At 42.7% G+C, this 13540-nt stretch overlaps 1 protein-coding gene across 1 annotated transcript; it reads right to left on the bottom strand.

Moving 5' to 3' along the window:
• Nucleotides 1–601: 601 nt before the first annotated feature.
• On the bottom strand, nt 602–12832 carry LOC119707546 (solute carrier family 2, facilitated glucose transporter member 11-like). Its single transcript, XM_038152681.1, has 13 exons — nt 12654–12832; nt 11629–11727; nt 10869–11029; nt 9861–9985; nt 9394–9523; nt 8651–8799; nt 8100–8287; nt 6990–7100; nt 6341–6442; nt 5563–5638; nt 4672–4799; nt 4119–4338; nt 602–1241 (listed from the first exon to the last, which is right to left on the bottom strand). Exons 1-12 carry the CDS (start codon nt 12675–12677, stop codon nt 4132–4134), a joined length of 1500 nt encoding a protein of 499 aa, XP_038008609.1. The 5' UTR covers nt 12678–12832; the 3' UTR covers nt 602–1241; nt 4119–4131.
• Nucleotides 12833–13540: the final 708 nt, after the last annotated feature.

The following is a 13540-nucleotide window of genomic DNA, read 5'->3' as shown; positions in this document are numbered from 1 at the left end:
GGATGACCAAAGCCACCTGCAGTTTAATTTCACACCTGGAGAAACTCAGTGGTTTCTTTTAGATTTGATTTGGGTTTGTTGTAATCCAAAACTCAAAACGAAATTCTGAATAACAAAATCATGGGGACTGGAGCTAAAGAAGATGTTTAGGTACAAAACACATTCTAAGTGAAATCTAAGAGTTTAACATAGCACATGTTTTATGTTACAATGACTTGTTGATTGTTGACTGCTCTCACATCTTCAAGGTCATATGAGAGTGACACTCATTTGTGAAGATTCCACTTGTGTCTGTGAAAAAATATTGGTCTCTTTTCCCATAATAGAAAACAATAATCTGCCTTTGTTTTGCAGTTTGTAAGCATCAAGGTCTTTTATGACTTAATATATGGTATTTCTGCTGGCCAGTTGGTGTAGGTGGTACTTCCTCAAGGGAAGTATTTCCTGTAAAGGAATTATGTCTCTTCCTAAAATCTGACATGCCAAATTCATCATTATTTTCATTAAAAAGTTTTCATTTGTCTCAGGAAGGAAGATGAAGATGTTGAGCTAATGAGGATCTCAGTAAAGATAAGGAAGAAGAAAGAGATTGGAATGATTTAGAGAAAGAAAATTTTATTTTATTTTCTGCTCCTCCTTTTACAGCATTTTGAACTTGATGACAACATGATGACAAAGAAAGCAAAGTTTAACTTCATGAAATCCAGTTTGTTTGGTTACTGTGACATGATGCACTCCAGTCTTTAGGTGTGAAAGAGCAATAGAAATGAAATAGTTAAAATGTTCTTCTTTCTTTAAGGCAAGATAGGTAGGGTGAGTAGTCAAAATAATTTGAGATGTCTCTTGCAGATGTATGAGAGAAAGGCCTTGGGATGGGATTAAAACAACTCACAAACATTAATATTGGCAGGTTAATCATCAATTCTCTGGTTTATCAGTAACTGCAAGAGATGCAGCAACAGTGAGCACTTGGGAGAACAGGGCTCCTGAGGTCTGGCACTTTGGATGGTGTGGTTTGGGGGGAGGAATGCTGGAGATGGAAAGGCCATGAAACAGAGGAGGAGCCCAGCAGAGCAACCTGGCTTCTTGCAGGAGACACTGGAGCTGTGTCAGAGCCAGCCACTCCACAAGAAGGGACAGAGGGATGCAAGGCAGCTGTTTTTAATCCAGCCTTGGTGCTGTGTGACAGGGATGAACAGTCCCTCTGCAGTGCTCCAGCTTGCTTCTGCTGAGAGCAGCTCCTGCAAAAGGACCAGCAAAGAGTGAAATCAGAGAGGAGGAACTGAGACGTGAAAGTGGAAGTTACTGCAGAAGAACACACCACTGATCTGGTGCAGTGCCAATGGTGAGCACTGATCCCAAGGGGTATTTTTCCATCTGTCTATTGAGTTAGCAACTCCATGGCTTTGATATCTGCTCAGCACAGGTCAGAGGTACTGCCACCTGCAATTGCATTTCACTGTGGAACCTGGGCAGACGGGAAAGAACAGCATGGAAGAAGAGAAGTGGTACATTTGTAATCCATTGGGCCTCATGCTGTTCTTGTCTCTCTCAGGAGACACAGGCATTGGAAATTCCCCTGGATAACCCTGCTAGGGGAGCTGCAAGCTGCACTGTCAGAGAGGGCATAGGGAAGAGGGCATGGCAGCAACATCTGTTGAGTGGAGACACTGATGTGTTTGTTACCTGAGCAGGGTGCTCAGAGGCAGCCATATGCAAGCTCTTATCCTTTTTTTTTTCTGCAAAGAGGAGTGGGGGGAAAGAGCTGGGAATGAAAAGTCAATGGAAAAAGTTTGCAATTGGATTTGGGAGGCATCCTTTACATTTTGACCCCACCATCAATGGCTCCTGAAGATGCTGTATCTGCTTTTCTTATCATGGAGGAGAATTTGTTCATAGAGGTCTGAAAGGGACTTGTGAGGGATCCACCAGTTCCCAACACAAAGGGCATTACAACCAACCACTGGTACTGGACATGCAAGGAACGGTTCAAGCTCATGACAGAGGAAGCTGTGATATGGTAGCCCCTGCATTTCTAGGATATTGGCTTGTTAGATGATGCTTAAACCATCTCAGCAGAACATGCAAAGCAGAAATGCAAAAAAGATCGGCCAGATAAAGCTTCTGGATTTTCAGTTTTGCTGCTTTTCTTCACATTAGCTAACCAAACCACACACAAAACCTTTCTTTTCAAATGAACCATTTCATAACATTATCAGGCTACTAGCTAGGAGAGAACCCTGTTAGTATCACACTTGGACACAGAAGCAAGAAGGTAAAAATGGTACAGAAATACCTCACCATCTAAGAAGTACAGGAATTTATATTCTAATTTTTTTAAATTAGTTTTTTTAACCAGCTGGAACTTCCTTCAAAGTTTTCATGATGATTTAGTCCAGAGCGTTAAGTCTGTGTCTTTTGATTTTTTAAATTTTAAATGTTAGCTCTAATTTTAAAGTATTATCCCCTGCCTACCATATTATTTTGAAAAAAAGTTTGCTAAATATGTAATGCATTATCTTGAGGAACAGCAATTGCAACAGGCAACCTCTCAGTTCTTCTGAAAGTTAATGCTAACAGCTGGTGCTGCCAGCTGCAGTACTCACACTTCTGGAAGGAGCTTGTCCATCTGCATCAGGAGAGTGGCTGATCCAGGCAGACAGAGCTCTGGCAGGCTCAGGAAGTGTTTTCTTTCATGCCTCTTCTGCACCTTCAGCTTAAGCGACCATCCTACTCTGAGGCTGAGGTTAATGTTTACTTCGTATGATTTCTGTTGATTTATGGTTTTTGTAGCAATTGGACAATGCTTAAAATGGGTGGATTAAATATTTCAGTCCCTCAACAGGAGAGGGCCCTCTGAATGGGAACATTCACCATCAGGAGTGCTCTCTGTTTTGATACAGAGAGTGAATCTAAATCTAAATCAGGTTTCAATTGCTGGAACACACACTGGCACTTTATTATCAGAGATTCTTCTGTGGTTATTCTTTCAGAAGAAGTGAGTATACTATTTGAAATTTGTAAGTAGAAAAGATCCTAAATCTCAACACTAATTCAGACCTCAGCACAATGATAATAAATAAGAATGGGTAAAATACAGAAAGAAAGGACATATGGTCCTGCTAAAGAGGAGGCATGAAATACCTTGGCAGCAAAAGGAAAAATAATTGATCATCCTATACAAAGGTAGAAGAGTTTGGGGAGGGGAGTGATTAGACACTGCAGGGGCCAGCAGGACTGGCAGCCCTTGAGCAGCACAGTGCAGGGGTGCTAAGCAGCACAGCACTGAGGCGTAGGATTGTGTGTGGTGTGGATTGTGTGGATTGTGTGTGGTGTGGATTGTGTGGATTGTGTGTGGTGTGGATTGTGTGGATTGTGTGTGGTGTGCAGCAGCAAAGTGCAGGCTGTCCTCGAGCAGCACACAGCCACCAGACACTGGCCATCATACCTTCTCCCTTTTTTTAGCAGTTACTTTTTATAAAATGGGCTGAATTTTCAAGCTATCTAGTCTCTCAAAATCTTACTCTCTGTCTCTCTCCAGGGCTCTTTTCTTCCAGCTCTCAGCACTGTGTGTGTATTTGTTAACCCTTGTGCCATCCTGGAGGCACCAGAATATATTCCAAGAACTCCCTCCTGATATTGCTACAGCTGATCTGCATGGAGAGAGCAGCCAGTCTGCTCCAGAGGATACAAGTGAGAGTTCCTCTGTACCAAATGCCAGGGCACCAGGGCTGATCCCCGACAGTCACAGAGACAAACAGGACGTGCAGTTACTTGATGTCAGCTCAAGGAAATAGATGTTATTCTACCTGGCAATTGCATTCTACCTGGAATTTGTATTCCACCTGGAATTTGTATTCCACCTGGTATTTGTTCATGCGCAGCGTTCACAATCAACACTAAGTCCTTTACAGTGTGATAGCAAAAAGAAATGACATGAAAATTGTTTGCAAGAACTATGGCTATGTTTAATCCTATCTTCATCCTGCTCTTAATCCTGAACAGAACTTTCTTATAAAGTGAGAAACATAGACACAAATCTTGCTGCTTTAAAATGAAAGCAATGGAGAAAAACTTAAAATACAATTGACATGTTATGCCAGAACAGTAGAAATGACTTATGGTGGCTTATCAGAGCTTGGTGCAAAATGTCTTTTCTTCAGCAGCATACATCTCCACAGCCGGATCACGTTTCCTCTTAAACTGGCAGCTTTTGAATTTTTCTGTGATTTCAGAGGTTGACTTCCCTTTTGTTTCTGGGAGGAACAGGTAGATAAGAACCACTGAAATGACCAGGACAGCAACAAAGATGAGGAAGCAAAAAGGACCAAGAAGCATCTGGAGATAAAAAATAGAACAAGATGAGTGATTCCTTGGCAACACTTGCACCTACAGATTCTTGAAACTTGATGATTTGTTCCTGTGAAATAAGGAATAGGCTCATTTTACAGAAACAATATTTATTTATCTTTTCAATCTGTTCTTGGGGCAGCAAGTGGTTTCTGAAGTACTGGGAAATGTTTTATATAGACGGCCTCCGTATGCCATAGCAACAAGGGATTCACAGTTTTGATCATCTGTAAGTCATTTCATCCTACTCCCTGTCCAGATCAGCCTAGAAACCCAGATTAAATTGACAGTCAAAGAGAAGATTTTAATCCAATTACATACTACAGCAAAGGGGAAAACCATTCCAGTGAAGGTGAGGCCCAGCCAAATGACGATTCCACCAATTACAAAAGCAGAGGCCCTTGTTGACAGGGTGAAGATTTCATTCATGACAGCCACAACAGCTCCAGCTGAGGGACAAAAAACAACATAAAAAAGTGACAGAAACATTGTTGTAATTGACCATTTCCCATAGAAGATACCTCAGCTCTGCTACTGTGGGAATTCTGTCGTGTTTTCAAGACATTCATGGCTGTCAGGTACAACCCTTACAACACTAAAGGCTGCCATTTGAATTTGGAGGCTCTAGTAACTACTGGTAGTGTTTAGTCAGAGAAGTTCCAGAGCAAATCCTGGTCTTAGGTGAGTGAGGTTCTACCAGAGAGCTGCAAGTTTGGGTCTGGTGTTACTGATGTGGGTGACTAAGGGTGATATTAAGAGAGGACAGGAAAGGACAGAGCAGTGCCAAGAGGCAGATTATGCATGCTGTCAGGTGTCAGTCTTTCACAGAGTGGGCTTTTACAGGTAAAAACTCCGGTATTTTAGAAAAGGCTACCTCTGCCCTTTGGCAGAGATCAGCCATCTGAACCTTTGGCACTGAACAGTATTCAAATACTGCAAAAAAAGTCTTCATGAATTGATTAACAAGACTTTATTTGGTTTGACCCTGTAATCCAGTGAAAGCAAACAGGGTTCTGATTCATCTGGGTGTAAATGATTCGTTAAATAAATTGTTTCTTGGGTAATTAATGAATTAAAAATTGAGATTCCCTCAATCTCAGTCTCAACTAAGCTGTCGATTTTCAAAGATATACTCACACATTCTAGTTCTACTTCTATACATTCATGGCCTGTACTTATCCCTGTGGTCCAAGGTTTTATTGTGGTGCTCACCTGGTCCTAGTCCATAAGCAATGATGAACAGAAAGATGAGAATAACACTGCAGTACCTCAGCCAGAGAAACTGATCCTAGACAAAGGCAAAAGGAGGGAAGAGAACATAAACAAATTTTATAGCTGTAACACAGCTGATCCAAGCACAGGAGCAGCAATATTTGTGAAAAAGCCCATGATGCTGAGCTGTGTAATAGATGCTCTCTAGACCTGCTTATCTTTCTTTACTGAACCAGAAGCTGTAGCCATGATATTTTATGAAAATCCTTTTACCAGAATTTTCTTCTCCTGAGAAGCAGAGGGGCCTCAGGAACAAAATGTAAACAGTAACTATCTGCTGCTGTGGAATGCAACAGGTGCTTCCTTGGTTGGTCCATGTTGGGTGTTTCTACTTAATAACCAATCAAGGATACAGTTGGGTCAGACTCTCTGGTCAGTCACAGCCTTTGTTATTCATTCCATTCTATTCCTGTCTCGCCTTCTGATGATTCCTTTCTCTCTATTCTTTTAGTATAGTTTTAATATAGCATTTTTAATATAATATATATCATAATATAATAAACCAGCCTTCTGAAACACGGAGTCAAGATTTCACATCTCTCATCCTTGTCCCGGCTGCCCTGAATGCCACAAGAAGCAGCTGGTGGTGTCACGTCTACAGAGGTGAGCTTGTATTTAGGAGACATTCTGACCTGCTGGTTTGGACATGAGAGCAAAGGCTGCTGTCCTGCACAGAGAATTCTGATGCAGGTCCACTCCTGCAGAGACATTTGCTTACACTCAGCAGAAGGCTCGTTTCAAGCAGCACCAGGATCAGTGCCATCAGCAAATATCCACCACACAGGAGCATTCGGCGTCCAAAGCGATCGATTATGGAGCTCTGAGGAGCAGAAACAAACATTGCCTGTCACTGGAAGCACGGCAAAATCCAACTGTGAGCCATCCAACAAATCAAGCATTCCCCTTGAGCTCTTTCTACTTTCCTTCTATTTCTTCTCTTCTCTTTCTCTTTCAGAGAACACAAATCTTATTGGTACCGACTTCGTTATTTTACTGAATTCCTTCTACACTCTCTAATACTATGAATTTCCATCACTGCCCAGCATTGCAGCTACTTTCTAAACACTGTAATTGATGGAAGCATGGTACAACTCCATTGCAATGTATAGATGTACACAAATATGGGGAAATGAGTACACATATTTATGTTTGAATGACACTTCGTAAGGGATTCTTATAAGAAATTTGGATGAATGAAGATGGGATGAAACACATGAAAGTTGGGACAAAATTTGTAGTGGATGGTAACAACCACTGCACAGATTTATGCAGCACCACAGAAAAATTCTTTGGTTAATAAGGAGAAGATTCATTTGCTTCTAGGAAGAATACTTTAATTCTTAAAACCCCAGGAAGCTCTGACTTACACAGAATATGATAGAGATTAGTTCAGAGATTGAAACTCCTAGAGATACATATGGGATTATGCTTTCCTGCAGGTTGGCTGTTTCAAAAATTTCTGAGGTGTAAAAGGTGATCTGGGAAATAAGAAAAATAAAGCACAGTTAATAGATGTGATATGTGCTTATCCAGAATCACTTTGAACTAGATTTGTCCTCACTGCAAAACCAGCAATACATTATTGGGCCTTAGTAGAGGTAACGTAACTGCTCCAGATGTGAGAAATCAAAAGGTTAATGGCAATCAAGGAAATGGATTTGTAAGGGGGAAAAAAGAAAAGGAAAAAAAAAAGGCTATTTGAAAGGAGCATATTGCCTGTAAGACATGGAGAAAAGGTGTTGTTTTGGCAAAAAGGAAAAGGAAAGGGACAAGACAAGAGAAAGAAAAGCAAATCCCAGTCTTAGCACACCAGGCATTGTCAAGCAAACAGTTGATTCTGATCTTTTCCAGTTGCTATACAGAAGCTGCTCATCTGCAGGGTCCCTGAGGGGATGGGCACCACTTCCCTGCCAGCAGAGTGCAGAGGGAGTTCCATTGCTGACAGCTGGAATGAACCATCTCCAGCACTGGCTGATCCAGGGCTTATGGACAGACCCCCAGACAAGTGATAACATGAAGGGGATGGCTGCCAGCTTGGGCTGCACTGGGCTCAGCCAGCTGTATGTGGAAACAGCTGAAAGGAGGCTGCTAATGGATAAATGTCCTTTCTCAGATTAAATGAAACTGGAGGGCAATAGCTGGCCATCTCTTAGTGCAGAAGTCAAAGAAAGTAGTGCTGGCTTGCTGTAACTTAGGATACTTGTAACCCTTTCCTCTACAGATTCCTTGGTTGTACCACCAGGGGAATGAAGGCACAGGGCCCAGGCAGGACCTTAGACTGAGCTGGAGCTCTTGTATTCCCACCTGAGAAGCTCCCTGAAAGCTATGAACAATCCTGGGGATGATACCATAGGTGTCAGGCAGTGGGCTCTGTGTGAGGAGGAATAATGCAGACCCAGAGGAAAGGGACAAGTTGGCATTGTGGTAATTTGGACACTTAATAGCAGAGCCAAGCATGGAAATAGGGCATACTCAACTGCACTCAGGCCACAGAGCTGCAGGCTCAGCAAAAGGAGGAGCATGGTACACAGCTGTGGGTGCACAGATCGTTCTCTCAGCACCTCTAGGACATTCATGATTTTGGTGCCTTTTGTTATAGCCTTTTCCTTCATCAGGTCATCAAATTCTGTGTGGTAATTCCCTTCTCCCCAGAGTTGCTTCATGGCTACAGAAGAGACAGAATGAAGTATACTCCTCCATCATTTGATCCACTCATCATTCTGCGTTTTTCAACTTTTAATGACACTGAACATTTGCACTCGAGTTCATGCTTTGATTCATCAGTTACTGAGCAAAGGACTGGAAGGAACATCACTTACTGGAACATGGTGAAACTTCCCTGGAAAATGCTGTAGCAGTAAAGGGCAGATCTTAAATGTCTCTGATGACTCTGCTTGGTCTGGAGGACTTTAATCATGCAATTATCAAGAAATCTGTGGCTGGCTAATAGAAAAGCCAATTCCTGCTGTTAGCTTCACTTTCTCAAGAGTAATGTTTAACAAACTAAGGATCTAAAGTTTTATTTTACCTTTCAAGCAACCGGCTTTGTCTTCTTTTTGCAGCAAGAGATAGGGTGGGGACTCAGGAAAGAATGGCAAAAAGATCAGTTGAATCAATGCCACCAGCCCAGAGAAGGACAATAGCACGTTCCACATGTCTTCAGTCCCTAAAAGTTCTCTATGAAAGCATGTTAGAATCTATTTATAGTCTAGTAAAATTACAGTTTATAACTAAATAGATATTTTCTAAATTCTAGGCTAGCTAAAGAGACACGAAATACATAGAGTCATTGAAAAGTTCAATTTAAATAGATGATGTTTAGGTTAGTGAAAGGAAAATAGACTAATACTTTATTTCTTCTGCAATACTGACAGTTTTCTTAGACTTTTAATTTCTGAAGGTCAAAACATTCCCACAACAGCTCTCTGAACCAACACTGCAACTCTGCATGAGGTTATCAAGAAATCAACAAAACTTTTAGATCTCACAAGCTTACTAAGAGTATTCACATACAACCTTTTCTTATTAACTGCACCTCCAGAGACTGAGTCATCCTTTCCCAAGAGAAAGGCCTTTCTGTCCCCAGGGAACGAACATGGAAACCTCAGTGACTTGTATGGGGTAGATGCCTCCTCTTTGTCTGCTGCAGCTAAGCAAAATGAAACCCCACCCTTGGTATATGTGTGATTCTAACACTGGGAGAACACCACTTCCCTGCTATATAGAAGAAAAATAAATATAAAACAGGCAGAGAAGGAGTAGCACAGGCACCTTAATCCAAGAATTCGTGCTACAGTTTTTCCTAGTGCCAGAAACACTGTGGAGGTCACGTTTATAAATCCACGCAGCTTCTTAGGTGAGATCTCTCCAGCATACTGAACATGGGCGTTCATATGTATTCCTAAGGGACAAGACAGGAGAGTGCTAAAGCTGTGGAAAGAAAGAGTCAGGGTCCCTTTTCAGTTCCCCTTCATCTCTCTCCTCTCTCTTCTGAACCCTTTCCCATATATACTCTGCAATAATGGGCTGAAAATGTACCTTTACTTCAATCAAGATGTTTAGCTAATCCATCAGATCTCTCTACAAGAGCTCTTGAAGGCAAAGGACAGCTCATCTTCCCTTGCCCCAGTCTGTTCCTTGTTCCACTGGGTTCCAGCACATCCCTGGGTACTCCCAGCAGGAAGATTTCTGTACCCACCCCAGAGAAATCCCATTAATATTAAAGTGGGGAGTCCTACCAGCAGCGATGCCCTCGAGGAGGCGCCCAGCCAGGATCATCTCAAAGGCCTTGGCTCTCCTGCTGAAGGCAGTGAGCAGTGCTGCTGTTATTAGCACCACGTCGTTGAGCAGCAGACTTCTCTTCCTGCAACCGTGAGCGAGACCTGGGTACGACCCATGTTTTACTTTTTCTTCCTTGACTGATGTTTGACTCTTCTCCTCTGGATTTACTGAAGCCATGGCCATGTTTAAACCCATTGCTTATAGGACAACCAAATCTGGTTATAAAAAGGGATGATGTCTTTGCAGAGGAGTGGAAAGGGAGAAGCTACATTGAAGGATCCGTGGGTTTCGGGCTGTAAATCCCCCCGGCTAGTTTGGGATTTAAGCCCGCACGGATCCTACATAGACAAAGCAAAGGACGAGAAGCGCTCTTTCTCCACGTGGTTCTGATGTCCTGTTTTATTGGCTGGAAAGGGACATCTGCATCGGAGACCGTCCAGGTGAAAAAAGAGACCGAATTCCAATCCCAAGGGACATTTATACCCGCGGAATGGGAGGCGGGGACGGAAGGCCACAGCCAAGGGGACACCAGTGAGGAGGGGCAAAGGGAGAGGCTACAAGGGACAGACCACCTTACCCAGGGAACAAACCACCTGAGGGAAAGGGGAAACATTCATGTAACACAACACCCAGTGCAGCATCCAAATAACTATCTAGTACATCACAACACTACATTCCTCTTACTCACTGTATGAGCAAACCATGAGGCTGAAGGAAACTCCTTACAGGGTAAAATGCCAGCAAAACTATGGGAATTGTATGTCAACAAAAGCTGTGGCAAGGGAATCAGAAATATCTGCCTGTTCTTGTGTCTCCAACGCACCCTGGTTTCATTTTATGTGCTGGGTAAACTCTGCGGCAGCAGGGGGCAGTGAAATTCTGGTATCCTTTCCTTTAGCTGACTAATATTTAATAGCTTCCCCCGTCACCGCCCTGGGTAGCGAGGTGCTGGGAAATGTACTTACTTTCCAAATTTTGCAGTCAGGAAGCCGCTGCACAGACACCCTATCATGCCACCCATGCAGTACACAGACACGATGAGGGACCACAGCAGCGTCAGGGTCTCCTGAGGCAGCACAGAACCATAACGCTCCAGCCAAGTGTCATTGATAAACTTCTGAATGTACTGGGACAAAAAAGAGATTTTCGTTCCACCAAGGCACTAATCATAATGTTCTTCATGATGTTTACAATTCAAAAAATTAGATTAATAGTTGTGACAAAAAGCGTGACTATAGGACATTTGTTTGCAAAGAAGGATTGATATTTCCTCTCATACAGCCTAATAGTGCACAAGCATATTTCAAAAATTAATTATACTCTTTAGTGTGTTGAATCCTACCTCTCCTACACCAAGAAATTAGGACCTTGTATTCATTATAGTAAAGTGAAATGTACTTGTGGACAGTAATGGATATAAAGAGAAAAGGGCTGAGCTAAAGGCTGACTCCATCAGCTATTTTTGGGGGGTTTTTTCTCCGTGGTATAAACTTTAGGGAGGTATCTCAATACGTTGTTTCCACAAAATTCTGTGGGAAGTTGTCTTTGGAGCACAGCTCCTTGCAGTCATGCACACTTTACAGGGACAGCATGGCATTGGAAACAGCTGGCAATAAACTGACACAGCAACACCTGAGAGCTTTTGTCAAGCATCTACAAAGTGCAAGGCTTAGGACCATGAAGAACAGTTGGAGATGGGATTTTCTTTCCTCCAGCTTTGCCTACCGGAGAAGTGTAATTGATGACAGACATTTGGAAACCAGAGAGGTGGGTTCCACCAATTCCCAGCACCACAATCATGAGCAGCAGCCTCTGGTATTGAACCTGCCAAGGAGAAGGGAACACATCCTAAGCTCCTGATACCAGCACGCCTTTCAGAGCATGAGATGATTTACAGCTTCTTATATCTTCACACTTCTATGACTAAGAAACCTTTAACATGCAAAAACCCATCTTCAGTTTCACAATAATCAAGCAAAATTCATTTATTAAATCGTTAAAATACACATCTGCACATTCTGCTGTGTTCCTCTCTCAGCTATTAGCAATATGAAAAGATACATTCTCTAATTCTGTTACTTCTGCTAGCCACAGAAAACAAAAATCATAAAAGCCTTGTTGAGATAATTTGTGTATACCTTTGTACTAGAAAGAAGCTACAGCTTTCTTGAATCCCTTTTTGCTTTCATCTTTGCCTCCTCAGGGACAGTGTTCACCATTTTCCAGAGATGACTCAAGTCTGTCCTCTCAAAACTTTGTTTTTACATTTTACTTTTATCACCCTGTATGAAATGACATTTTTAGAGGCCCAATCTGAATGACTGCTATTGGAAATGCTGTGTTTCCATGATATACACTGAATTTCAGAGCATTTCTCACAAGCACAAATGTTTTCAGGCATTTAGTCAGGTCACATTTTAAACTCATGAGTATCCTCAATTGTCCTTGAGAGCACAGAGCAGTAGAGTGGGGGAGTTTTTTCTGCTTTGTGTTTTTCACTGATACTGTGTTCTCTACCTCCCCCCCCAAATTCCCATCTTTCCTGGTTTCCCAGGTCCTCTTTTAAACCTCTCACTGTTTTGCATTTCTAATGTATTTTCTGCAGATGCCATTTAGTCAGTCATTGCTCAACCAGTGTTGTCCCAAGCTCTGTTGTTCATTTTTATTACGAGAAGGATTCCCTTTGCTGCAATCTTAGACCATGCTGCTGTTAGTGACCAGGGCTAGAACACAAGAATTTGGATACTCACCAGGTCTGAGAGGAAACCAGCCATTTCCCCTTGACACCCTGCCCGCTCTGAGAGCCCTTGTCAAGTCTGCCAGATGAGAGAGATGGGTTCCACGCTGAGATTGGAAGAGTTTGGGCTCACAGCACAGAAGTTAAATTCTAACTGTGTGGCTTTTAGCAAATTGTGTCCTCCCCTGACACTGGCCAGGGCCTCTTCTTGCTGGTTTAATTATTCTAAGACCCAGATATGACAAGCTGATTACAACATTGGTAAATGTTTATCCTGCTTGGAGTGGGAGCACTGGCTCTTACTCACACTGCTACAACCCCTGAGTGTTCCTGTTGTGTGAGGAGTCAGACAGTGGCACCAGCTTCCCCTCAGTGGAACAGAGTCCCTCTTCACCTCTCTGAAAAGCACCTTGGGCAGGGGAGGTTTTCCATCCCTCCAGTCTGCAACAGGCCTTTAGAATTGGAGCTCAGCCATAATGCCTCTTCTTGCCTGCTAGAAGATTTACAATTGCTTGAACAATTTCCCAGATGCAGGAAGTGAAGTATTGGAATACTGGCATTTTGTGTCCTTGCTAACACCCAGTTCTTTAGAGGCTCAGAGTTTTCCCAGAACCACTCAGAGGCCTCTCTGTAACAATGGAATTGACCCATTGTGTGCCAGAGCACGATGCCACATCACAGTGGGCAAGGAGCTGATGAGCCTGGAGGAACTAGAGGGGAAAGGAAGATTTTTCTTTGAGCTGAGGATGGAAGGAAGGACTCACATGGCAGCTCTGGACCTTCCTGGAGAGGTCTCTAAACACTGTCTGTGACCAGTTTTTAACATCTGGTTGATCAAGCAGTCCCTGCAGAGCCCTGTTCCTCCTGCTGTCTGTGTCCCCCTAGAATACTCCTACTGCT

Source organism: Motacilla alba, chromosome 15, assembly GCF_015832195.1.
Source record: "Motacilla alba alba isolate MOTALB_02 chromosome 15, Motacilla_alba_V1.0_pri, whole genome shotgun sequence".
Taxonomy (NCBI): domain Eukaryota; kingdom Metazoa; phylum Chordata; class Aves; order Passeriformes; family Motacillidae; genus Motacilla; species Motacilla alba.
This window is presented reverse-complemented; position numbering and strand designations above follow the sequence as displayed.

Bases quoted from the DNA above. Each gene is read 5' to 3' on its own strand.
- LOC119707546 (XM_038152681.1), bottom strand. From the start codon at position 12,677: ATGGCTGGTTTCCTCTCAGACCTG. The intron at 9,986-10,868 runs GTAAGTACATTT...TCACGGTTGCAG, and splicing joins CTGACTGCAAAATTTGGAAA to GAAGAGAAGTCTGCTGCTCA. The intron at 7,101-8,099 runs GTTGAGTATGCC...CTTATTTCCCAG, and splicing joins AGCTCTGTGGCCTGAGTGCA to ATCACCTTTTACACCTCAGA.